We start from the raw sequence: 27,392 nt of genomic DNA, 5'->3' as shown, positions 1-27,392 counted from the left end.
TTTCAGTGAGTGTCAAAGGTGCTACAAGATCTCTCCACATCCTAACAGATCTCTGTACAGACTAACCTGGCTATATTATTATTATTATTATTATTATTATTATTATTATTATTAACCTTTATTTATAAAGCGCTATAAATTTACACAGCGCTGTAGATACAATTTTTTAGTCAGCCGGTTCCCTGCCCTCAGTCTAAAAGACACGAAACAAAAGGAGAAGGGAAGCAGACTGAAGTCTCTATCTTTGAATCCTATCTCGAATCCTTCCTTCTCCTTGTTGTTGTGTTCCTTCGAGTCATCTCCAACTTACAGGGCAAGATTTGTCCTGCCCTTGCCTTCCTTCCCCTGAGGAGGAGGAGGAGGAGGAGGCTGAGAGAGTGTGACCTAGTGCCCAAAGTCACCTAAGGGGTTGCTATGGCTGAGCTGGGACTCGAACCCTGGTCTCCAGAGCCAGAGTCCAACACTGAAAGGACTGAGCTCCTTCCTATCTCCCTGCCTCCAAAAAACGACTGAGGTGATCATCAGGTGTTTACAATACGAAAGCGTTCCTCCAAGGCGGCCATGGCCGGAAGTCTCTCGACTCAACTTCCGCCTCAGTGGGGCTCCTAGTGCTAAAGGGGGCTTCCCTCCCTAGACGGCGGCGCGTCCGAGTTCGAACGCCAACGGTCTCCCCTCCCTTCCTCCCCCCCCTCCCCGCGCGCGCCTGCCTCAGGATCACTCACCTCGCGCACGCGCAGAAGCCCGCTGAAGAGTGGGAGCGTCTGTATATTGGGGGGGGGGGTGTTGGTTTGAAACACAAGAGGAGCCCTGAGGCTCCTGTCCTGCTTCCCTATTGGCTCAGGCGCCTACCGGAGGGCTTCCGCCACATTTCCCATCACTCCCTCCTTTCCTCCCCGTCGCTCGTCGACGAGATTTTACGTCATCATGGGTCGCGTCCTCCTCCTCCTCCTCAGAGACAAATACACATATATTTATATACCCGGAAGTACAGTTCTGGTTACTATGGCAACAGATAACGGATCAGGAGGAGTTGGAGCGCTTCTCTTCTGTTCCCTGATGGCGAGCAGCTTTAACCAATCAGGAAGGAGCTGATTGGTTAAAGCCTCTTGCCAACAGAAGCTGATTGGCTGGGATATGGAGTACCTGGAAAAGGGTCTTCTCAAAATGGATGCCAGGTGTTGTTCTTGTTCTGAAGGGTTTATAGGCACGAATCTCACGTGGGCTGCCCTTAAACTACAAAAGTTTGGCCTGTGATTTGGCTGAAAAAGAGGAAGCAGGGTGCCAAGCATATGCTGAAAGCCGGGTATTATCACTCTGGGAGCAGTGAAACCTAACATATAGATAACACTTTGATTGATGGGTAACCAGTATTTGAACATCCAATGAACATACAGGGGCTGCATGTATGTTTATTTTATATGTAGCCCATGAAATATGTGCTTTGTAGTTTTCTTTGTTCAAGGAACTACAAAGGGCTGGTTCTTTTGGGAATCTGGGCCCTAGAAATTTGGATGTATTTCCTTCTGGGGGCAGCTGCAGCGGAAATAAACATGTTTCCTTCCCAATCTCCAAGTCTCCCTGCTCTTTATAAAATGCAATTCTGGTTTTCTACAACAATGTATTATATATGGTCATATTATATATATACATATATGACCATATATAATATATTCAGTCACACACACACACATATATATTGTGAAAATCAGCACATGTTTTATAGACTCCAGCAAAGCCTTTAATAATCAACTAATGATGTAACCATTAATAATCAATTAAGATGTTACATATGAATATGTAATATGGAGAAACAGAAAGGTTCCCAGTTGGCAAAAGGGTCAGGCAAGGCTGCATTGTTTCACCCTATTTGTTCAATTTGTAGTCATAAAACATAAGAAGAAGAGGTTCAGACTCAGGAGTGAAGACAGGAGGAAGGAACATCAACCATCTAAGATATAGGGAGGGCACCATTGTACTAGCAGAAAGCATTACAGGACTTGGAACAATCACTAAGGTAGGTCAAAGATGAAAGTACAAAGGGAGGCTTAATACTGAATGTCGCGGCAATGAGACACAGAGACAGGAATGGGGGTGCAAAACTTCTTAGCTGGCCAGGTCTTGGCCAGCCCCTTTTATTCACATCAGGGTTACATTAGGTTCACATTATCTCATAGTACATCAGAAGGCAATTTGCGGAATCAGGGACCAATGTGTATTCAGGAGAATTCCAATTAGCAAAGGGGGCAGGATGTGTACACTGTCTCAGCCGAATCAACATGAGCTTATCCAATTATGGATAAAGCATTGTCAACCAGAAGGCGAGTCATAATCCTATGGTCTGCCAGTAGGGTTATCACACCTCAATCTTGGTAAACATTGCTATCCTGGGAGGGGGCGCATCCCCTGGGTCTCCCAGGGAATGCCACATCTCCCTCTTTTTTGTTTTTTATGAGCTGTTGTACATATCCTGCGACCAGCTGCTTTTCCGTGGTTGTCATTGTCCTTTGCGAAAGCCTAGAACACAAAGCAGGAACACATTGGATGAGATGGCAAAATAGGATCATAACACAAAAATGATAATGCCATATACAAGAAGTCTTTTCAGCCAATGAAGGTCTGGCAAATAGTAAATCAATCAGCTTCATAATCCAGAATGTCCAATGTTCTGGTGGACCCGAGTCAGGTAAATCATGTAGTTCTTCAATCAAATTAATGGAACAAGAGTTATCTGACAATTTGAAATAACACATATCTTGACGTCTTCACACAGCAAAAGTATTCAGTTGGGCTATGGAGGTATATTGTAGTCAGAGGTGAGTGTTACTGCTCTTTGAACCCTGGAAACATCCAAGATAGAAGGGTGTTGGAGAACAGGAACAAGCCTACTCACTGTGTGCCATCAGACACATTGGCAGGTATAGAATTATAAGCTTGACAGTTACAATTAAAAGACTATCCTGGTGGCAACAAAACATGGATATATATAAATGAAACCTCTTTTCGCAAACATTTTGATCTCCCCTTTGATACCACTGGGCTAAAGGGGCTCCACTGGTCAAACATAATAAACCAAGTACAACAGTTAACATAGAATTATGGGTTAATACAGCACATATTTTTGATTTCTTCACATAGCAAAAGTAAATAGTCTATGGCTGTTCCATTGTCCAGAGTGGCATCTCTAAGTTCATGTTGTTCATCGTTTAACATCATGTGAAATGGTTGATTGGATTGAAATATTAGGTTCTGCGGCTTTAAGATACTTGGCTGATGTCCACACTGTGCCTATTGGGGTTGACACTGCTGCACAACCTCTTCCCCAAATGACGGGGGTTGCTGGTCCTTTCCGCTGTCTCTGGAAACTGTCAATATCACACCAAGGGCCACAGCAGCAGGGAAAATGAAGAAAAATGTTTCTGTGTTGGAAATAAATAATCAGACAGTGCAATTAAATTATTCCAGGCAAGTCAAATACAACAGATATGACCCAGTTCACAACCTTTTTGTGTTGATTGGGGGGGGGGGGTGTGCATTCCCCCTTTTTTGTTTATAGAAGACGTAGGAGAGAGAAAAAGAATCTCTCCCCCCTTTTTGAACTTTAAACAGAGAGGGCTATCCATAGGAAAGAACATAGAAGAATGGCAATAGCAGACTTTAGTAGAGAAGGTAGGATACCAATTTTAGCAAAAATGAGGAAATCTATTTTAGCAAATCCTTTTCCGCAAGCAGACCTATGGAGTACAGGATTAAACTCAAAAACAAAAAGGACGAGGCAGAGGAGAAGGAGGGGTTCTCCCCCTCCCAGTAATCCCACTATAGCTAACCCAGATGAAGAGTAAGAGAGACAGATAGACTGTGCTGGTAAGAGAAGCTCTCTTTCTAGGAAACAATGTATAAAAGAAGGAAGCAAAACAACACAAATGGAGGAAGAGTACAAGAAATTCAGGCTTATGTGTTGCAAAAGTGTAGCACAAATCCAAACACATTAACAGACAGACAAATGAACAATTTCTAGGTGCAAGAGGACTAGAATCTGTTTCTAAACATGTACCACAATTTAGGTAGATGGGATATGTAGTCCTTTAGCCATGAGAATATAAAGCAACTTAGACAAAACTTTTTTCCACTTTAGCCAAGACAGTTTTTACAGATAGACTATGCTTACCAAAGTGATGCTTAACAGCAAGGAAAAGACACTCGAGAGCAGGAATTAATCCCTATCGAAAAACCAATGCAGCAAAGACCTTTGGACTAAAGGAAGGGAGCTGTCTTCAGATTTGCAAATCACAAACAGCCAAACAAACAAGCAAATTAACAAATACAAACAACAATTGATAGGATCTATAACAACCATGCTGGCCTCTGGCTGTTGCAATTCTTCAGCCAAGCCTGGGCAAATCAAACACATAAAGGAGACAGAGCACAAGCCAAGCTGACTACTAGAAGAATGAGACATAGTTTTCCAAGCACACTCTAAGTACTGATTTTATTCCATAATAATAATAATAATAATAATAATAATAATAATAATCTTTATTTCTACCCCGCCTTTCCACAATGTGATCAAGGCGGCTTATAGATAAAATGGTATGTTCTCATTGTCTGTAAGATTTGTGCGTCCAAAGAGAATTTCAATTATGCTTTATCACAACCAAAAACGCAAAATTAACACAGATTTGAGTGGGGGGAAAAAAACCTAGAAACTCCTGTCCCTTTACAATTTCCACAATTAGATAGGAGAGAACAAACTAAAGGCATACAGGATCCTCTGAAAACAGAATGTAGAGACAAAAAGTTGAGACAGTGTCACTCTGCCTGAGCACATGTAGAGTGCCAGCAACAGAAAATAGTGGGACATTTCTCAATCTCAATTTGTAAAGCAGGAACAGAAGAGGGGGGGTCCTTACTCAATTTGGAATCCCCTACTGAATGATCTTATCCACTTGCCTCATGGGCACAAAGGGAAAATGCAGAAATACAAAAAACACAGACTACTGAATAAACTGGACTTACTGAGGGGAAGGAAAACTTCCTGTCTTTTAAGATCCCAACACTTACAAAAGTTTTCTGCAATGCTTAAAATGCCTGCAGGGTTTTGTGTTTCTCAAAGAGCAGTTTCTACGATTCCTTTCCGAGAACTACCTTCTGAGGTCTTTGTTCTGGGAGCTGAGGCTGAAACAGTGTGCCTCACCTCTTGGTCAAGGAGCTGGGTTGAAGCTAAGACGGTGTCATCCATTTTCCCTGTTTTTCCCAGGGAGCTGGGCTTTTGCCTCTTCCAAAAAACACATCTCCCAGTGCCACTCCAATCTGAACCACGGGAATGGGAAATATGACCTCTGCGGTTCCCTTTCTCTGGCATGTCTGGCTGGAAAGGTTTCCAAAGCTTGGGGTTTTGTGGTTGAGTCCATGCCCTGTTTTCTGGGGTTTTGACCCTCTTGGCCTCAAAGTGCTTATTTGGGGTATGGTTCTGATCTCTCTGTTTGTAGACTGCAGTCCGAACAGTAGCAGAGGTGTCTCCAAAAGAAAGTGAGACATTTTTCTTTCCATTTGGGCAAGAGGGGCTTGCTTTCCTGAGATTTACAGAGCAACTAGTAATATAGGGGCTCTTGGAATGGAGTCCCTTGGGGGGTCTCTGGCAATTTCTGCTTGCTATGGTGAGGCAGGCCTTCGGGTGTTTTCATCTCTCTTTGGGGAATGAGGGAAGGCTGAGTAGGGCTTTTAGATGGATCTAAAAAGCCTTTTTTAAGGGAATTTTCCCTAGCTTTCTTCTTTAGGGCTAGGGACTTTTCTTGTCTCTGTGCTATCATCAGATGAAATTTTGAAGAGAGCTGCCTTAGGTGCTGGGAAAAGGTTTCCCAACCCGCAAATCGCTCTGACTCTTTGATTTGGCATCCCAGAGACTCCTTGCTCTTGGGATGAAGTCCTCAATATATTTCACCCATGAACTCTTTATTCATAGCTTTGGAGGGGAGAGCTATTCTTGCAAGCAACATTTTCCTAGCCATGTATGTTTCTGGACCCTCATTTGTTTTTTGCTCTTGTGCATAGTATAAATCCTCGGCCAGTTGTCCTGACCACAATAGGCTCAAGATTTGTCCCATCCAGGAGTACATATCTTGGGACAAAAGGTTTCGACACATCACTGCTGCTTCCAGGTTGTCTCTGTCCACAGAGGACATGCACAGCCTAGCCAACTGTGTCAGATGAAATCCTGCAGCATATGGATAACTATTTGCAGCCCGAATCATCCATTTTATGCTCGTTTCCTGACTTAAGGGACCTAGCAAATCTGCCATTATACATGCTTCTGCGATGGAGAAATGGGTTTGTTCTTGATTTGACGTTGCTTCCCATTTTTGAACCTTGGCTGCCAAAACGGAATTTTCCTCCTTGAGGAGGTTGACTTGGGTTATCAATTCTTTAATCTCTTTCTTCATTTTATTGGGGAAAGCCCTAGCAATTTTGGGAGCTTATCTGAGTCTTATCCTCCAGTGGGAGGATGAAGGGCAGAAAAGCTGAGAAAACTTACTGTTCCTTTCCTTGGAAGAATGTCCTCCAAGTCTGTCGTGAAGCTGTAAAGCCTCTTAGACGTGATTGGCTTAGGGTTTCGACCCAGTTTTTAGCCGAAGTTGGTGGATACCTTAAAAGGTTTGTCCAATGAAGAGTCTGGGTTAAAACCACTTGCTCCAAATCAAATTGGCCAAGACCTTTAGGGGTTTATTGGCATTCCCTCCACCTTTCAACTCAGGTAGAGTTTAAAGCCAGACCACTTCTAGTGTTCTGACTTTAGGATTTTTCTTTGCTTCAGCTATTCCTGACTCTACCGCTCCCAGCCGGGGCCTTACAGGCGACAAGGGAGGAGCAACCACTGGAACGGGGTAACCAGGTGGATCTCCTGGAGGAGCTAATGTGGCTAGAGGAGCGGGGGGCTGTGGGCAGGATTTGGGGGCCATGGATTGGCTTAGCCGTCCCACGGCCGAGTTTGCCACCTGCCAGGCAATCAAATGGGGTGCCGCAGCACGAGGCTCAGCCTTAAGATGATTGCCTATCTTCTCCCATTCCTCTGCAGAGTATTCCCCTCTCTGGGTACCAGGGACACTGGCATGAGATCTCTGCGACTAAATTTTTAATGTCCTTCCGGGTGATTTGTTTATCCCCTGACAACCGCTTAACTATAACTCCCTAGCGTGAGACCTTTGCTCGGCGGTCAACGTTCCTCCCATACTCACGGGATCCTTTGAGGATGTGCGCGCAGACTATTCCAGTCGAGTGAGCTGGGCCATAGCCACCTTCTCTGTATCACGTCGGGGTCACCAGCTGTCGCGGCAATGAGATGCAGAGACAGGAATGGGGGTGCAAAACTTCTTAGCTGGCCAGGTCTTGGCCAGCCCCTTTTATTCACATCAGGGTTACATTAGGTTCACATTATCTCATAGTACATCAGAAGGCAATTTGCGGAATCAGGGACCAATGTGTATTCAGGAGAATTCCAATTAGCAAAGGGAGCAGGATGTGTACACTGTCTCAGCCGAATCAACATGGGCTTATCCAATTATGGATAAAGCATTGTCAACCAGAAGGCGAGTCATAATCCTATGGTCTGCCAGTAGGGTTATCACATTTCAATCTTGGTAAACATTGCTATCCTGGGAGGGGGCGCATCCCCTGGGTCTCCCAGGGAATGCCACAACTGAACATAAAAGGGAAAAATAATGACCATGGCAGGAATATATACATTCAACCTAGACAGTAAGAAATTAAAATAAAGAGTTCCAGTCCCTTGAATCAAACATTGATCACAATGGTGATTGCAGCCATGTAATAAGATCAGGAATGGGAAGGGCAGCTATGAAAGAACTAGAGAAGATCCTAAGGAGTAAAGGCATACATCTGAGCACTAAAGTCAGAATCTTCCAAGACATTGTATTTCCCATAATCAGGTACAGATGTGAGAGCTGGACAGTCAGGTAAATGGATAGAAAAAGAACTCATTTGAGATGTGGTGCTGGAGAAGAGTGCTGAGGATACTCTGGACAGACAAAAAGGCAAACAAGAAAATCAAACATATCAGACCAAAAATCCCCCTGGAAGCCAAGATGACAAAACTGAGGCTGTCATATTTTGGCCACATCATAAAGATGTGCTTTATTGACTACGGTAAAGCCTTTGGTAAAGATCATGAAAAGTTACAGAATGCTCTTAAGGAAATGGGAGTATCACTACATCTGATTGTATGCAATATAACCTATACTCGGGTCAAAAGGCTGCCTTCAGAACTGAGTATGGAGAAACAGAATGGTTCCCAGTTAGCAAAGGGGTCAGGCAGGGCTGTATACTATCACCTTATTTACTCAACCAATAGGCAGAAAATATCATGCACACAGTAGGCTTGGACTCAGAGGAAGGAGGGCTGAAGATTGGAGGAAGGAACATTAACCTAAGCTATGCAGACAACACAATACTACTAGCAGAAACCAACAACGATCTGGAGAAGATAGGCTTGATGCTGAACGTTAAGAAGACAAAAATAATGACCATGGAAGATCTACAAGAATTTATTCTAGATAATGAGAAAACTGAACTAGTCAAGAAGTTCCCATACTTTGAATCAAACACTGAACTGAATGCATGCTGTAGTCAGGAAACTGAAAGATGACTAGGATTGGGAAGGACAGCTATGAAAGAACTGGACAGGATCTTAAAATGTAAAGATATAAATCTGAACACTAAAGTGAGGACTGTCCAAGCCATTGTATTCTGTATCATCATGTACGTATGTCACAGCTGGACAGTAAAGAAAGCCAATAGAAAGAAAATAAACTCATTGGAAATGTGATGCTGCATAAAAGTACTAGGGATACCATGGACTGTTAGGAAGATAAACAAATGGGTTCCAAAACAAATCAAGCCCGAACTCCCATTGGAAGCCTGACTGATCAAACTAAGGCTTGTTATACTTTGGCAACATCATGAGAAAGCATGAATTATTAGAAAACACAATAATGTTGGAAAAGGTAGAAAGTAGTAGAAGGTGAGAAAGACCATATGCCAGATGGCTGGACTCGATCGGGAAGGTAACAGGCCTGATTTTGCAGGACCTAAGCTGAGCCATGGAGCATAGGAGGTCCTGGAGATGTCTCATCCACGGGGTTGCCATGAGTCAAGCACAGCTCGAAGGCAGTTAACAAATAATATAGCAATATGGAACAGGAAGGAAACAAATCTTCAATCACAATAAGAAAAAAAATCTTATTATACAAGGTCCTCAAAATACCAATGTGATGTGCTTCTAAAGATTTCTTCTAGCATAAGACCTTCCTTCCCCAAATCCTAACATGAAAAATATCACAATGAATGCACTGAAATGCTTCATTAGTATAGGTTGTGTACCTATGTATTTAAGCTATGTGTTGCACCAAAATTCTTGTCCTGTCATTCTCACTTATTAACTTACTGGTAAGTTAACATAGGAAAGAAGCTTGTGTCCCATCCTGTCCAAGATTCTGAGGTATGCATTATCTGATAGTGAATTCTGATTGTCCAACTTTGATGGCTCCAACTATGGTCGTGGAGGTAATCTAGATTTGACATCCTTTCATAGAAATGATCATGAAGTGTGTGTGTCCTTTTTTAACTGAGGTGATTGGGGGGCCTATCTGATCATGGGTATTATCTCATCTTGGATCTTCTCAATGGAATGTTTTAGAAATGTGGATACATTGCCACAAACCTCAGTTGATGTTCCCAAGAAGAAAAATTACACTCTAATCAAATATGACAACATGTCTATAATGTGCACGAACTGCCTCAGAGGACTGAAAGGAACGAAAATGAAAATATGTAAATATTTTAAATTATTTAAATATACACTAACTATTTGAAGTATTATAGGAACAAGACTGTGTTTATTAGGGGAGAAGATTAAATTAATTCTTCTTAGGGAACAAGTCAAACTTGAATTATTCTATGAAATTATTCTTTAAGAACTAACTAACTGAAATGTTACTGGAAATGTTTTCACTTTTCATTGTAAATCAAACCATGATATTCATAACTGCACATAACTGAAATAACTATTAAACAAGATTTATTATAAGAAAGTGCCAACCTTTAGTTGAAAGTAAGAAAAACAATTTGTTAACAGTAGTAATAAATGTGATAATACTTTAGTTATATGCCACAATAGCCTGCTGTGGACTCATATTTTCATATGAAAACATTTTCCTTTATACATATATATATATATATAGGAACACAAACAAAGGATGTGGGATTGTCCACTTTATGTGGCTGTCATTCTGAGAAAGGCAAATAGCACATCTGCATTCTTGAGACTTCAGTTGTTTTTCAACATATATTGCGACAGTCTTTGCTCTATGTTGGCAAATTTAAATAGAAACTATTCAACACACCAATATTCAGTGTACACATTTAAAGTAGTAAGCACTATAATGTATTATTCTTTTTCTTCTCTTGTTTTTCTTGGACTCAGGCTTTGAAGCTTGATAAGTCCCTTATATGGAAAAAAAGCGACTGATGAGAGGCTTTTATGGGCTTGTGGAAACAAACAAGGTTTTTCTTCTGGTACTATTTTGAAATAGAGGAATGAATGTAGAACTCATCCAATGAAGTAGGTGGATGAACTCAAATCTTCAACCCATGTATTTTGCATCAAAATGTTTTTACAACATCTCCAAGCTCAGCCAAAAAGACCTTTGCTTCCTCCTCCTTTGGATTTCTTAGAAGTATTAACACTCGGAACAACTCCCTTAGAAGTTCCAAACCACTCTGGTAACTTCCTCTTTGAAGGCTGATTTAAGATCTAGAGGGGAAAAAACATAAACTCATTATTTTGCTATCACAAATTGTTTGCTCTTATTATCATCTCCATGGTAGTTGACCAGCCTGAATATGAAGGCTACATCATCAAAAGGCAGTGAATGTCCCAAGGTGCCTAACAAACTACATGGGCAGAGTGGAAAATGAACCCAGTTTCTTAATTCTACCATAGCACACTAGCAGCTATTTGTCCCTTAAGCAAATTAAAAGATGGTACCTATTGCGTACCATCTTGCAAACTGAAAGTCAATATAAGCACTGAGTTGTCTCAGGGGAAAAACAATTTGGTGCTCTCTTCTGATCTTTGTATCAAAGCTTATAGAATTTGCAGTTTACCTGTTCATCACTGGCAATAAAATAACATCCTCCAGTATACTTGAAGGCAGCAGCCAACTTGGGGGCAATTTGCCAAGCACACAGTTCTTTCCTTCACTATTTTGCAGCTGCTGCCTCCCTGCATCTACTGGCTGAAACTATTCTGCCTAGTAAAGGATCTGTGCTTTGACAAACTCTACCTGAAGCTCCTTAGGGGAGCTAGTATTCTATCAGCCTTGTGGATCTTAAACCAGCCTGTGATGTTAGCAAAATAACTACAAAGCCATATGGTCTTTCAATAACCTTTGAGGGTGGCTATTCATTTATTTCTGATACCAGTAATAATGCAGCCTTGTGTAACATTAGTCCTGTTGCTACTCTTATGATGAATAGTGTTGGTAAGAGGGATTAATTAAGGAAGTAGAGATGAATAGTAACTCTGTTCCTTCCTACTATTTATCTTCTAGATCTTCCTTGCTGAATCAACTTGCTTTTATTCATGCAAAAGTCATCTAGACCCCAAAGGTTTGTGTGTATGTGTCTCTGGGGGTGCACTAAGCCCTCACTTTGTTTCTCTACAGAAAATCAATACATCTCAAAGATGCTGTGTAGTGGAGAAGTGTTTGCTAGGCAAATGTGATATGCAAATGCATTGTAACATGCAGCTTACCCTTAGTGGGCAGTGCCAGACATCTCACAGCTAGCTTCATTGCTGCCTGAATTTGAATCAGTCCATATCTGACCTCAACTAACTGGTTACCATATCTACAAGACTTCCCTATGGAGTCTTGCACACACATTTTTGCACCCCACTTCCCGCTGAAAGAGTTGATAAGTTTGAAACATGAGAGTTTGAGTTAGCAGTTTCCCCTCAAATTCCTTTATAGTCCAGCAGCCCTTTCCCCAGAAATTTAGAAAGCAGGTGTTGCACTGTATCCTCACAATAGTAGCAATATGAAGGAGCCAAAGGAGAGAATAGAACCCATGATTGTGGATTTTTTCTCTTCACATCTGACAATGACTATTCATTTTAAAAAACAGCTAAAATCATGGGCAGCTATATTAGATTGCTAGAGAAAAACTTACAAATTATTTAAAAACTAACGTTAAAAAAACCAATATTAAAGAGATAAAATGTACTCAGTGTCTCGGTAATGAAAGTTTGTAAAATACAAACCACAATTACCTGTGTCTGGGAATCGGTAAAAAGATCTTCTTCCTCAGCACTGAGAGAAGGCTGATTCCATGAGGCCAATTTGATGGAACTCTGTGAGCTCTGCATATCCTGTCTGGTGCCAAGGGACCCCTCTTCACCACTGCTTTTGGCCTTTTAAAAGAGGAACAGTTACAAACATCATTCCATGTGAGGAATCTCTTTCTTTGATAAAATTACCAGCTTGGTAGATGAAGGGAATGCTGTGGATATAGTATATCTTGATTTCAGTAAGGCCTTTGACAAGGTTTCCCATGACATTCTTGCAAACAAGCTTGTAAAATGTGGGCTTGACAAAGGAACTGTTAAATGGATCTGTAATTGGTTGACCGGCCGAACCCAAAGGGTGCTCAACAATGGCTCCTTTTCATCCTGGAGAGAAGTGACAAGTGGGGTCCCACAGGGCTCTGTCCTGGGCCCAGTGCTATTCAACATCTTTATCAATGACCTGGATGACAGAATTGGGAGCATACTTATCAAATTTGCAGATGACACCAAATTAGGGGGAATAGCTAATACCCCAGAGGACAGGATCAAGATTCAAAATGACCTGAATAGACTAGAAAGCTGGGCCAAAGCTAACAAAATGAAATTCAACACAGAGAAATGTAAGGTATTGCACTTAGGGCGGAAAAATAAAATGCACAGATATAGGATGGGGGACACCTGGCTGAATGAAACTACGTGTGAAAGGGATCTAGGAGTCCAAGTAGACCACAAGTTGAACATGAGTGAACAGTGTGATGCGGCAGCTAAAAAGGCCAATGCTATTTTAGGCTGCATCAATAGAAGTATAGTGTCTAGATCAAGAGAAGTAATAGTGCCACTGTATTCTGCTCTGGTCAGGCCCCACCTAGAATATTGTGTCCAGTTCTGGGCACCACAATTCAGAAAGGACATTGAGAAACTGGAGCGTGTCCAAAGGAGGGCGACAAAAATGGTGAAGGGTCTGGAAACCATGCCCTATGAGGAACGACTTAGGGAGCTGGGGATGTTTAGCCTGGAGAAAAGAAGGTTAAGAGGTGATATGATAGCCCTGTTTAAATATTTGAAGGGATGTCATATTGAGGAGGGAGCAAGCTTGTTTTCTTCTGCTCCAGAGAACAGGACCCGGAACAATGGATGCAAGCTACAGGAAAAGAGATTCCACCTGAACATTAGGAGGAACTTCCTGACAGTAAGGGCTGTTCGACAGTGGAATGCACTCCCTCGGAGGGTGATAGAGTCTCCTTCCTTGGAGGTCTTTAAACAGAGGCTGGATGGCCATCTGTCGGGGATGCTTTGAATTGGATTTCCTGCATGGCAGGGGGTTGGACTGGATGGCCCTAGTGGTCTCTTCCAACTCTATGATTCTATGATTCTATGAAGCTGAAGTGGGGTGGGAGATGGATTTAAACATTCAAATAACAGATTCAGAATGGATTAAAATCTGGAACACTCCCCCATATAAATCTAATTCTATAGCCCTGAAAGAAACCACTCTTAAAGTTCTGCATAGATGGTACCTCACACCACTACAACTCACACGCATTATTAAGAACCCCAGCTCGTGCTGTTGGGGAGGGTGGAGTAATAGAGGTCCCTTCCTGCACATGTGATACGATTGTCCAAGTGTATTTGTATTTTGGCATTCAGTAGTTAACTTAGTTTCAGAAATCACTGATCAAAAAACTGTCCCTTCTCCAGAACTTTTATTGCTCTGTGTTTATTAATCAAAACAAGACATTACACAATAAAGATATTATTGCATTTTTGTTGGCATTGGCCAGGATTGAAATGGCCAGGACTTGGAAAACTGGAAAGGTCAATATGACTGATTGGTGGTCTCCATTTTGGAATTTTTGGTTTATGGAAAATCTTACTGGTCAATCTAGAAGGTTGCAGGGGTGGAATTTGCCTTTTGAAGAATGATGGTCCCCACTTATATTTTATCTCAACCACATTGGAGCAGAAGTGGGTCTTCCTTTGTAATATGATTCCCTTTCGATGATTGAACTGGTGCAAAGAAGGTCTCTCTGTGTTCTGAGTCCATCCTTGTTTTTATGTAATGTTGCCCTTTTACATCCCATGTGACCTTGAATCTTTGAAGTTGGTTTTTAAGGATCTGTATTTTACCTTGTTTTTGTTTGTATTTGTTATTGTTTTCTGCCTTTTTTTGGTAAGAAATAAAATTTTAAAAAAGGATGCAGAGGAAACACAGTTTAAATGGAGAAAAATTTTACATTTACAAACATTTAAATAGAACTTAATGTGAACTAAAAGCAGGACAGGATGACCAAATACTTATGCACAAATGTTTTCCAGTGTTACTTATGTACATATACATATGGTACACACTGATGTACATTTTTGGAAGACTCAAAACTTACAAATTTTTAATTGAAACTATTGTATGTTGAGGTACTGCAAGTTATATGTATACCCATTCACAAATGCAAGCCACCAAAGTATAAATGTGCATGTATGAACCAGTATATACAGCAATCTTTTTATTTAAACCCTTCCCATTGACTATTACCTCAAAATTTAGGTATTACAGTGCACCTGCATGAAAGACTAAGATAGCTTCATCTCTGAAAATCAGCCTGAACTTGACTCTGTTAGACAGAGTGCCAACAGAGATGTTTTAAGCTCACACCTGCTGAGAGAAGAATTATGTGATTGTGGCAAGAAAATAATGCAATGTAACCAGTGGCAATAAAAAAATATCAGTCTTGTGTAAGTGTAAGCATGATTTTCCACAGAGACAGAATGGCATCAGTATCTCAAAAGTGCCTTCCGTACAGATGTACTGAATTTTAAAGAATAAAAAAATGAATTCCCCCCTTTTTAAAAAATGAATTGTAACACGTTCCCCTTTTAAACTGAATGTATGCAACTAGACCTAGCTTCTAAAAAGAAGACAAAGAAACATGTTCTGCTGTTAAAGCCCTATAATGAAAATGTATTATATAATGAAACAAAATCAAGAATAGAGAAAGTCTGAGCAGATGAAAAACAATTAAAGTGTATATATGGAGGGAGGAAGGAAGGAAGGAAGTGGCTTTCAGGTTGTTCCATTTTGCATATTTTCATATTGTTAGTTCAGATTGAAACATCTGCTGAGATCTTGTGGTTTAGGAACCTATCCCTATTCTTTCCCTGTTATTTCTGCCTCTCATACCAAATTTCCTGTTAAAGAACACATCTACTTTCTTAACAGAGGTGTACCTTTACCAGGAAAGTTAGAATTTTAGTGGTAATGAAAACAGATGGTAATTGATATACTGTCTCTAACCTCTAGATGCTGCTGTGGAGCTATACTTCTAACAGAAAATGGATTTTTAATTCCTCCTTCCTGAAAGAGCCTTAGGGTTGCATGTAACTCTCCCTCACCTTTACTTCAAACCCTGGTGATGCTGTTGATATCCTGTACTGATACTTAAGCATCAATAGTGGGGTCACTGAAGGCTAATAAACTGAAACTCAGTGCAAATGAGCCTGTATGCAGGTGCTGTGTGCCTTCAAGTCATTTCCAACTTATGGCAACCCTAAGGCATACCTATCACAAGGTTTTCTTGGCAAGATTTGTTCAGAGGAGGTTTGCCATTGCCTTCTTCTAAGGCTGGGAGAGTGTGACTTGCCCAATGTCACCCAGTGTGTTTCAGCTCAGATAATTGAACCCTGGTCTCCAGAGACATAATCCAACACTCAAACCACTACGCCACACTGGCTCTCCCAGATGAGACTACTGCTTCTGAATTACAGAATCAAAAAGATGGAAGGGGCTTCCTGGGACATTGAGTACATCGCCTCTGCACAGGACAGGATCTCTAACTAAAGTATCCCAGCAGCTAGCTGTCCAGCTTCTTTTTGAAGACATCAAGAGGAGACCCTACCACCTCTATGGGCAATTGATTCCATTGCTGAATTTCTATTATCATCAATAAGTTCCTTCTAATGTTCAATAGAAATCTACCTTTCTGTAACTTCAGACCATTAGACCTGGCCCTACTCTCTGGAACAGCAGAAAACAAATCTGCATCCTCCTGTCTGTGACAGGCCTTGAGGTATTTAAATAATACAGTCATGTCACCCCTCATCTTGTCATCATCAAGCTGAACATGCCCAATTCCTTGTTGCCCTCTGCACTCACTCCAATTTTATACCCCTTTTAAAAGCAGGTGCCCAGAACTGAACACAGTACGGTAAGGCCTTGGTATCCACTGGGGTTTGGTTCCAGAACCCACCATGGATACCAAAATCTGTGGCTGCTCAAGTCCCATTAAATGCAGTGGCATAGTAAAATGGCAAAATCAAGGTTTGTTTTTTGACATTTATATATTTTAAAAATATTTTTAAGCAGTGGATACTTGAATTCATGGATAAAAAATCCATGGTTATGTATGGCTGACTGTACTCCATTTATTCATACAGTATAGGACAGTGCGGATAACTCCTTTCTCATAAGGCTGGATCGTCAGATAAAATTGGGGTGGTGGATGCTTGGTCCAGCTTTCTGCTGGGTGCTCAACTGACATCAGTAGTCACTATGGCTTTTACACACTAGCTCAGAATGGCAGCTTTGTTTCCTGCTTGAGAAGTGAGATGACTGGTCAGTTATCAAGGCTCTACCAGTATCTAGGCTAACTGGCTGCAGTATGCAGCAGCCAGTTAACTAGGATTGATCACTATGAACATATTATGCCACTATTAATTGACTATCAGATCATTTCCCAGTCCAGTTCAGGGCGTTTGCTTTGGCCTTTAAAGCTGCCTTGTGCCTCTTTGTTGGGGAAAGGCATGATATAACTAAAAAGGGGAGGAGGAGGAGGAGGCAGTGACAATGATGATTTCTTATGGAACTAAGACATCTGAAAGTCAGCCTTCTCCCACATGAAGCTACCTATCTACTAAGATCTTCTAAGTCCAGCTCCATCAGGACTAGCCTGAAGGAAGGAGACTTCGCCCTCCATAACTGCCACCCACCGGCCTGAGAGGGAGTTCACCAGGCAGGTCCAGCTCCATCAGGGCTAGCCTGAAGGAAGGAGACTCCGCCCTCCATAACTGCCATCTGCCGGCCTGAGAGGGAATTCACCAGGCAGGTCCAGCTCCATCAGGACTAGCCTGGAAGAAGGAAGAGCCCTCCCTTCAGTCCATCTGCCTTGGTCCAGGCCTCAGAGGGAGAGAAGAACCACTGGACCTCATCCCCTTTCCCTCCACCATTCCCTTCTCCTTTTGTTTTGTGTCTTTTAGATTGTAAGCCTGAGGGCAGAGAACCGTCCAATTAAAAAGATTGTATGTACAGCGCTGTGTAAATTTACAGCGCTTTATAAATAAAAGTTAATAATAATTATAATCTTCTTCAAAGGCCTTGTTTAGAATGCCTGTGTTCTGAGGCTAGGTGAGTGCCTAACAAATGGGTGCCTTCTGAGTGGCGGCACCAGAATTGTGGCACTTTCTCCCTAGCTGTGTTCGCCTGCAGTGTCTCTTACTATCCTTCAGCTGACATGCCAAAGAAATTCTGTTCCTTTGGGCAGCTGATTGCTTTAAAGCACTTTTCTTTCTTTTGCTAGTTGTATAGTGGTATGATTATCTGTTTCAACTAATACCTTTACTGTTACTCATAGCTTTTATCATACTTTATAGTTTTAAATATTGATCAGTTTTATTAGCTGTCTTAAGGAATTTGAAAGAAAGCAGGACACACACTCCTACCAACTAAAGAAGTATTGCCTCATCCCATTTTATCATTATAACGCTAGGAAATCAGTTAAACAAAGGGTTTAAAATAAAACAGAGAAAGATATCAAATGTATCAAACAACTAAACCAACTAAACATTCTTAATAATGAAAGAAAATGAAAACATTAAAAATGCATTTGCTCCTATCAAGGAAAGGTTCTGACTTATATTAAAATATCAACACCTCCTTTCATACATTTACTGCTGAGGGTGCTGTACTGTTTTAAACTGAACTGTTCCAACTGCTAATCTTTTAATTGTCATGTTGTCTTTTTAAGTGTCGTTTTAATTCATTTTAATATAATGAACAATTTAATTCTATATTAAAGTTAACTTTATGTATGTTTCCAGATGTACTATTTGCTTTTTTAATTATAAACTGCCTTGGGTCAACAGAACTACCAGTAATCTGGCAGGAGCAGTATAGGACTGCACTTTGGGATCAGTCATCTGGCTTCAGGAAAATTCTTAGACTAAGGCCCAGAACAGATGGGCCTTTGAGGCGTCCTTGTCATGTGCAAGGGCTGCTTGGTGGGCGGAGTGCCCACACACCGGCAGCCCTTGCATGTGATGAGGGCATCGCAGCTGCGGCGCACCCACCAAACACAGTGTGTAACGGTGACGTCGCAGCTGCGATGTCATTGCAACGTCCTTCCACTTTGCGGCATCACAGCCACACCGCAAAGAGGAGCTGCTTCCAGGTGCTCCTTTTATGCTCCACAGGAGCGCCGCGCAATTTGATTGCTGCGGAACAAACAGGGGCGCCAGGGAGGCACCTCTTTCTGGCAGTGTGTACCCCGCCTAAGTTCTCTAAAACACTACACAGAAAGAGACAAACTTGTCAGTTTCAGATCTGTGTCATTTTATAATGGAAATAATCATATCAGCCAAGGTTTGATTTTAAGTTTTGTGGAACAAAGAATTGATTTTGGGCAACTTCCCAAAACAAAAGCTGTGAATTGAGTCTTCTTTCTCCTCACTTAATAGAATGGGATGTTCTGCCCAACCCTGTTCTTCCTCAAAGGGAGCTTCATATTCTTTTGCCACTATGAAGCAGCTGCAAGCACAGCTGGGCCCTAAAGCACAATGGAAATAAATCTGAAGACCACAGACCAAAGGGCTGTAAAGAACATTAGAAAAAACACTTTCATTATGCTTTCAATTTTTTTCTTGCTGGATTAGTTTGTCAGTGTCTGTTTTCTATAGCTCTGCTTACAAACCTTAGATTCGATCCACTGAATTTTTTCCTCCTTCTTCTGTAATGATTCTCTACTTGACTGTAGACATCCAGAGTCTTGAGGTGATATTTGCTTCTCTGAATCTTGCTGCTGGTTGGGCTGCTGATATCTATGCTGTTTCTCCAGCAGTGCCATTGTCATTCTTATAAGATACATTTCAACATGTGCTGGGACTAATGTTCTAATGGCTTTCATTTGTGTCACATCTTGGAAGAAGAAAAAAACATTAAAGTCAGCATTGTTTTCTGAAAAAGAAGAGCCACTTTGAGGGGGCACTAAAATCTCACAAAATTTAAATCTTATGACTAGGCAAGTTACTTAAATATACATCCTTCATTTACCGAAAATGAATTATAGCAGCTTTTTAAATGTCTTAGGGAGAGAGAACAAATCACACTTTCGATAAAACATAATGGCAATAGATACTTGTTATCACTGTTACAAACCCCTATGCTATAAAGCTGTGACCTTACAAATGTAGATTAAGCCAAGGAATATCCAGGCTGCATTTACACTTGATAAATAAAGTTATAATCGTCTCTACATATGCTGCCTGCCAAATTTGTGTGTTCTTTGCTTCTGCATCTCAAGCTTTCTAGGGCAATGTGAAAGAGCTATGAGTCAGATCACATTAATTCTGAATATTTAAATCAAGATTCAAGCATTTCAGTTCGGAGGGTGTACAGATAAACAAATCTGCTTCTTACATTCAAAGCATTTTGCTATATTTGATTATGAGTTGCAAACATTAGGGTTAAACTTGTCAAACACAGGGTATCTTTGGCCTGGTACATACCTTCCTGGATGTCCGAAGTGGCAGCGGTGGCGGTTTTTCCTCCGCAGGGAAGCTGCAGCCACCGAACCACACGGCTTCCTTGCGGAGGAAAAAGAACCCACAAAAAGAGGGTTCTTTTTAAAGCTGCAGACGCGGTCATGTATACAGGGCACCGCCATTGTTACGGCGCCGGCCATACTAGGGTTAGGGACCGTGTGGTTGCTGCGCAATCCCTTAACCCTAGCACAGCACCAGCGCGGCGCTTTAGCACCATGTGTACCGCACCTTTGCTCAAAAATGCAGCCCTTTTGAATGGTAATAATCATTTATTATACCTTTATTTCAACAACTTCATCTATTGCAGCAAACAGATTTGGACTGAACTACTCACCTGAGTTGATGGGAGGAGTTTGGATGATTTTAGTGATCATGTCTTGTATCTCAGGAGTCAGACCAGCACGTTCTAAATTGACTGGGTAGCCAGCTTTCAAAGCTTGGGATAAATGTGTGCCAACTACTGTAAGAGGTAAAGACCGACTCTCACTTATACTCCTCTGAGGAAACAAAACAAATCAGAAAGGGACAATAAGCCTAGTGTCTACCAATGAGATAGCCAAACGGTATACTTAAAAACATGATTCTTCAGAAATAAACTTTAACAATGTCATTAATTTAAAAACATAGTATGTTTGGGGGGGGATCATTTTGGAAAACCCATGTATTATATGGATATAGACACCAGACAACCGGGAGAGGTCCTATCTCCCTGTCATGTGTATGCTGACAAAACAGGGTTTGTTGTCATGTAGTCTGTGGAATTTAAATATCATAATGTTTTGTTAATGTTTTAGTTTTAGTTTTTTAAATTGTGTTGGAAACTGTGTTGAGCTCCTGTACTGGGCGCAAGGATTGAAACTTAATAAAACAAAACATCAAGAATTAAAAGTGAATCTCGTGTTGAAGGTTAATGCTAACTGATAAATTTCAGCTTCAGAACAGCAGAGACCATTAATTTGTGCCATGCAGGTCTATTTTCTCTGGTCATTGTTTTCTAAGAAGATAAATGCCTCAAATGAATAATGGCAAGGATATGATCACAGATTCCTGGTGACAATCCATACAATATTGTTTTAGGAACTGTCAAATCAGCTTAACTAAGAGACAAGGGCACATTGTACATGTCCTCATTGGGATCAGGCAAAACAATTTTCTCTTTCCTCCCCTGTCCCCGTGTTTAATACTCATTCTTCAAGTAAACCGTACTAGTGGCAGAAATACTACAAAGGGTGTCTTGGGACCATCTCCTCTGACCAGAGCTCTTTTCTTTAGTAAGAGTGGCCAGTCTAAAAACCATCTGTAATTGAGGCTTCTTGGGTCACAGTTCGCCTCTAAAAATAGCAAAAACTGGAAAGCGTGTAAAGAAATCAATAAATATACCAACGATTTCATAAAATATGTCTCGTATTAGGTGTTGTCACTTTGTGATATTTTATATTGCCCCCAAATAAAGCTTAAGACTATTCACAGGGGAACCACATGAAGCTTCTTAGTTACTAAATACATCTTTCCAACATCCTGAAATATGTTGCCAATTTTTCTTGATGATTTCCATTGGATGCTACCCCATTTTTGATCTTTTTAGAGGTGAGATATGAACCAGAAACTATACTGCTTTACAGAAGATTGACAAATAGTGGCTGTGGGCAGCTAAAAGAAACAGTGTACATGGCAAAAGAGTGAATCAAGATTACCTCCACAAAACTGAGTGAGGTTCAAAATACAGTCACTCCTAAAATCATCAGTTATGCCAGATACATAGGAACTGCGATCCCAAATGGCAACACTATAATATTCTCTATATGGAATGTGTAGTAAAACCTAACTGTTCCCTCACAACATCATACTACATATTTCTCCTTTCACTTCACAAGACTGGCTGCAAGTGACAGAATAGAGCACAGCATGCAACTTGCACACAAGTAATTGTTACTACACTTTTTGAAGTTAAGAATTCAACACAGGATTCCCATTTTGGGCACAGCCTTGGGTTACTCTAACATATAATTTCATCCTTAGATGACCGCCCAAGAATGACTAACAACAGGTATAAAATTTCATGACAATGTGGGGTTAAAATAAATAAATTATAGTTTTAACATATATAGACTATATTAGATTCGTGATCCAGTAAACTAAGCAGAGCACATCAGCCATGTGTTGTGGTCTTTCCAAGGTACACTCATCCCTCCACATTCACTGAGATTAGGGGCAAGGACCCCCGTGAATGTGGGGAAACAGCAAATAATAAAAAAACTATGTTTTTACCTGAGAGAACACCTCTCGGGGAATCTCTTAGTCCTCCAGTGCAACTTTGTGGTCAACATCTGCCAGATATTGACCACAGAATTGCATTGGAGGAGCTACAAATGCCTAGTGGAGTATTCTCTCTAGGAATCTTTAGGTCCTTCAATGCAACTTTAGTTAAAGTTGACCATACAGTTGCACTGGAGGACCTAGATATTCCTAGAAAGAATATATTAATAAAATCCATGAATAATCAAATCTGCAAAAGTCAAAGCCACAAATGTGGAGGAATGAATGTATTTAATAATTCCTCTGTTTTACAGTCCCTAGCAAACTGGAAGAACAGGTCTGTCACAATCCACAACTGATTGGATGCATTTGGCCTTGTAGATTATTGTACTGTACAAACCTAGAAGATACAGTATTGTTTGGATCTAAAAAATCTGCACAGTTTAAGAATGAAAAGGCTGAAATGTGAAATGTATTGGTGTATCTCTATATTGTAGCTCATATCTGTTGAAAAAGAGTGAGCTTTAAGTGAAACTATACACTAGTAATAATAATATAGACAATTACTTTCTTCCCAAAAATACAATGGCTGTATGTTATGTTTGCTGACTGTCTCACAGACAGTAGACACCAGGGTGTACACTGTAATCAATAGTTATTTGATACAGTGCATTGAATTACCTGGTACTAATGCTATTATTGCTCCTTTTTAATTAGTCCTTGGGCATTTCATAATTTGTTGGCTATCTAACAAGAAAGGCTCCTTGGAGGCAGTGGTTGAGCAAAAATCAAACACACTATCACTGTAAAGAAGAACTCTGACAAAATAAGTGTAATGAAAATAAGATGCAGAGCTGCCAAATGGGGAGGGGGTTATTTCATGTAAACATTTGTCATCAATAAACAATACCCCACTAATTTAGGGGTAATTTTAGGGAGCTGGTCTGAAAAGGCATGAAGGTTTTTCTTCTTTTGTTTTGTTTCATCAAGAGCAAGAGTAATCCTAGCAGCATTTCCTCGGGTCATTTTCGGAGATACTGCTATATACTCAAGTGGGTTAGACAGCATGATGTCAACAGACTGACTATATGACTGTCAGTCAATCAGGACCGCAAATGTGAACCAGCAAGGAAAAAATGGCGCTGAAGCACAAGTAGAAAGGAAAAACTATGGAAGCAAACAGATGAAAAAGAATACCACATTAGGTTTAGAAAAAAGTATTATTGTCCTCTGCTCTACAAAAAATGAAGCCACCAAACATTTAGTATGCCTTTAATAAGATACATATTCCAAACTCATTTGAGAAATATAAATGGAACAGTAAGAACAATTATGACATTATGAAGACTTTTTATATATTATAAGCTTTCATGAACCACAACCATTTTGGAAGATGCACAAGTGTAATCTAGTCCATTAAAGATCATGTCACAAGTTTTATTATGCTTCTTTGTTGATTTTGCTGTAACATTGTAACAAGCCATCCAAGCAGTGGTGCCACCCTGCTAAGGGACTTAGCAACAGGGAGGCCTCATGCTTCCAGATGGTATTGCAAGCTGCCTTGAATCCCATTTTGAGAGAAAGGTGTGATACAATTTGAATTAATCTATCAATAGGAAGTGCTTAGAACAGGGGTAGACAACCTGATTTCATGCAGCTCATGCAGAAGGAAAATGAGAGAAGGTGAAACAGATGGAGAAATAAAAACTAGATGAGCAGAAAGAGAAAATCCCAATGCAAGAAATCAGTTCAAACCTCTGGCAAGAGCTATCTGTCTCCCTGATGGATAACTGAAACAGAGATGAGAAAAAAGAGGGAATGGGGAGGGAAAGATCACACCAATTTTTCCTTCTGGCTCTATCCACTGTTGGCACATAACCTGCATAGCTTAGAAGTTATTTTCTAGAATTAGAACTCCTAGTGAAAACCATGTTTCCACTAATGACTTTGAACAAATAAACTTATTTAGTTTTTACATAGGCTGTAAGACACTAAAACAATGCAGGTAGGAAACACCACTGGAGGTTCAAGAGCTTACCAACGACATATCTTTTTCTTGAAACTGTGTGTAAGTTATGTGTTCTGATTCTGTCAAAGCACTGCAACCACCACCCTTCTGAATGATTATATATGGTTGATCTCTGGATCCAGAAGTCTTGAAGATGTCTGTCTACATAACAGCAAGTAAAGATTTATTTCTTTAAAAATCCAAAAATCTAAGGCACGCCACAATCTAAACAAATAATGTTGATAATTTAACAGTTAGGAAGAATATTCTTCCATATAAAGTAAAGCTTTACAGATATGCTTAATTGGGGACTTAGTTGCAAATAATGGTATTTAGCTATTTGATGTTGTATAGATTAGACTAATTACATGCATATATTTATTTTATCCACATTAAAAGGAGAAAAAAATCTGTCTCCTGTGAAAGTATGTGGGCCAAGCAATCTTATGATCACATTGTGCTGACCACATATGCTACTACAAACCCCATGTAATTTAGTACATACTCTTAATCCCTTGGGCAAGTCACATGCTCTCAGCCTCAGGGAAAGCCAATGGCAAAACCTCCTCTGAAGAAATCTTGCCAGGAAAACCCCATGATAGGTTTGCTTTAGGGTTGTCGCAAATCAAAAATGACGAGGGTACACAACAAGATGAAGAACTGTATTTAAAACAAGTTTAGTATCATGCATGGAAGGAAGTGAGACTGCAGTAAGTATTTTGCCTTCTAACTCAGTGGTTGACTTTCAATTTAAGTTATCACTGTAATCAGGGCAAAGTTGCTCTGGCATCAGGAGCAGGGTCAGAGTCCGAGCAGCTACAGAAAACTGAAAATGTCCTTCATCCACTCTGCTTTGGTTTAACTAGCTTTTCTAGAGTTGCTCCAATATGTCTTTGCATGCACATTTAAATCATTCAAACTCTGGAAGAATGGTCTCACCTTCTGAATGCTAAAATTAAGGAGTGGGGAGGAGGACAGTACTCAATTTAGTTACATCTTACCTGCAAGTTATTTGTTTGACAGAACTCCTTGATCACTGTAAGAAGAGGCTGTAACATGGCAGATTTTGCTTCAGAAACACCATCAACTCTCTTAATAGATTCTATAGTGGTAGGTCTGGAAAAAATTCAAAGTCATTGTAATTATTTTGGATTTGATGAGTTAAGAATGCGTAGATAATAATACTGGTTTTAACAAATAACTCCCCCCACACACACATTATTATCACTCGTGCTAAAAATTTAATCTCTCTCTCCAAACATCTTAAAATTGTTTTCCCAAAGTGAAAATGGATGTGTTAAACGCAACTGGAAAAAAATGTGCCAAGGTTTAATTTGTTGAAGATTGAGGCAGGTAAGAGTTTTAGATGGGCAAAGTCTTGAAAGGTAGTCTCATTTCTAACTGATGAACATCACTTTCTGCTGACTCATGCATTTGATGATCAATGATATCTGTATTTGAATGTGTGACTAGTTTCCACTATAAACACCATCACATAACTGTAAACATTGTGGGTATGATATAGTGATTTAGAGATTAAACTATGTCTGAATCAAGAAGCTTGAACCTCTTCTATCATGAAGTAACTTGCCTTGGGCACTAATCCTCAGTCACATATCTACAATGTGGTAATAACAATACCAACCTAGTTTACAAGAGGCACTAGGGATCATATTGCAAGCATATGTTGGCTAATGGAGTGCACCAAACAATACCAGCCTATGCTTTATAGATTACAGCAAAGCCTTCAACTGTATAGATCATGAAAAACTATTAATTGCTTATAATGGGTATGCCACCGCATTTGATTGTACTGGTTCATAACATGTACTCAGGACAAGAGGCTACTGTTAGGACAGAACAGTGGAAAATGGAATGGTTTACAAGTGGCAAGGGAAACAAGACAAGGCTACACTTTATTGCCTTATTTGTTTAACATATGTGTAGAAAATATAATACATAAAGCAGGATTAGACTCAGAGAAAGGAACATGAACAATTTAATATATGCAGGTGACACCATACTAGTAACAGAAAATAGCTGATTTGGAACAATTACTGAAGAAAGTCAAGGGAGAAAGTGCAAAGGTTGGGTTACAGCTGAACATTAAGAAAACAAAAATAAAGACCACAGATGATTTACATAACTTCATTTGTGTGCTCCAAAAGTATAACTCGGATCAAGGTGACTGTACAGCTATGCAAAGCCTAGGAGCCAGGTGAAGGAATAAGAGTAAGACTATTAGACTATTCCCTGGCTCATTTGTTTCTAACAACCCCCCACTCTCCATGCAAAAGAACAGCCAAAGTACAATTCAGTTCTATGTGTAACTCACTATTAGGGATAATTAGGGTATTTAAGTAAATATCCACAGGCAGGTCTACCAAATCCAACTGTAAAGCACTGTTCACATCACAACCTTAAGTCCATTAGCTTAATTAAAACTACTGGTAATTGTCCAGTTAATAAAAGTTAACAAAATCCAAACACCACAGAATGATTCAGTTGGGTACAGCTGACTCTGGGCAATATTAAAAAAAAAAATTACTAAAAAAAAGTTTTTAGTAATTAGTAGTAATTTAAAATTATGCCTTAAACAGATAGGGATTTAGAGGTTTATTAGATAAATGCAATCACATGATGAAACTGAGAAATTGTGCATCATTAGAATATGGACAATCCACTGTGCCTACATAGTATCATTCTGGCTTTAACATTTCAAGGCTGGAGACAGATGATAGTTAGCATACAAGCACAAAGTTGGATGACAACCATCACCTGTGTGCACTCACATTTCTTCTTAGCATTGTCTCTGATGAAATGGATTTTCCAGGGCTTTTTTTCAGCTCAGATGACACTGAAGTGTACATATTATAAGAAATGGCAGTCAATTTATACCATCTTCCCCTCTTGGAAATAAATGTGATATTCTCCACCCGTTTTTCTGGCAAAAATTAGTTTTTGGAT

General features: G+C 40.2%; 2 protein-coding genes across 7 annotated transcripts in view; both read right to left on the bottom strand.

Annotated features, from left to right (window-relative positions):
* GTF2E2 (general transcription factor IIE subunit 2) overlaps positions 1-935 on the bottom strand; it is a 44,271-nt gene extending 43,336 nt beyond the window's left edge. The window contains exon 1 of one of the 2 annotated variants that reach the window (XM_089488818.1): positions 723-935. The gene's annotated coding sequence lies outside the window, so the exon portion shown is untranslated. Of the gene's footprint in view, positions 1-533; positions 638-722 lie in introns of those variants that run through there. The other variant, XM_089488819.1, reaches the window with a different exon arrangement.
* A 9,166-nt stretch (positions 936-10,101) lies between these two features.
* The window catches only part of WRN (WRN RecQ like helicase), a 70,179-nt gene continuing 52,888 nt past the window's right edge, over positions 10,102-27,392 (bottom strand). For all 5 annotated transcript variants that reach the window (XM_089488812.1, XM_089488813.1, XM_089488810.1 and 2 more), the window contains 6 exons: positions 25,427-25,541; positions 24,456-24,587; positions 20,496-20,658; positions 19,312-19,535; positions 12,341-12,481; positions 10,102-10,822 (listed from right to left, as the gene is read on the bottom strand). In XM_089488812.1, coding sequence (XP_089344938.1) covers positions 10,700-10,822; positions 12,341-12,481; positions 19,312-19,535; positions 20,496-20,658; positions 24,456-24,587; positions 25,427-25,541 — 898 coding nt within the window. In that variant the 3' untranslated portion in view covers positions 10,102-10,699. The remainder of the gene's footprint in view (positions 10,823-12,340; positions 12,482-19,311; positions 19,536-20,495; positions 20,659-24,455; positions 24,588-25,426; positions 25,542-27,392) is intronic.

Source organism: Sceloporus occidentalis, unplaced genomic scaffold (genome assembly GCF_023333645.1).
Source record: "Sceloporus occidentalis isolate IW3139 unplaced genomic scaffold, rSceOcc1.0.p SCAF_1, whole genome shotgun sequence".
Classification (NCBI taxonomy): Eukaryota; Metazoa; Chordata; class Lepidosauria; order Squamata; family Phrynosomatidae; genus Sceloporus; species Sceloporus occidentalis.
Note: the sequence above shows the minus strand (reverse complement) of the source record. Positions and strands in the feature narration are given on the sequence as shown.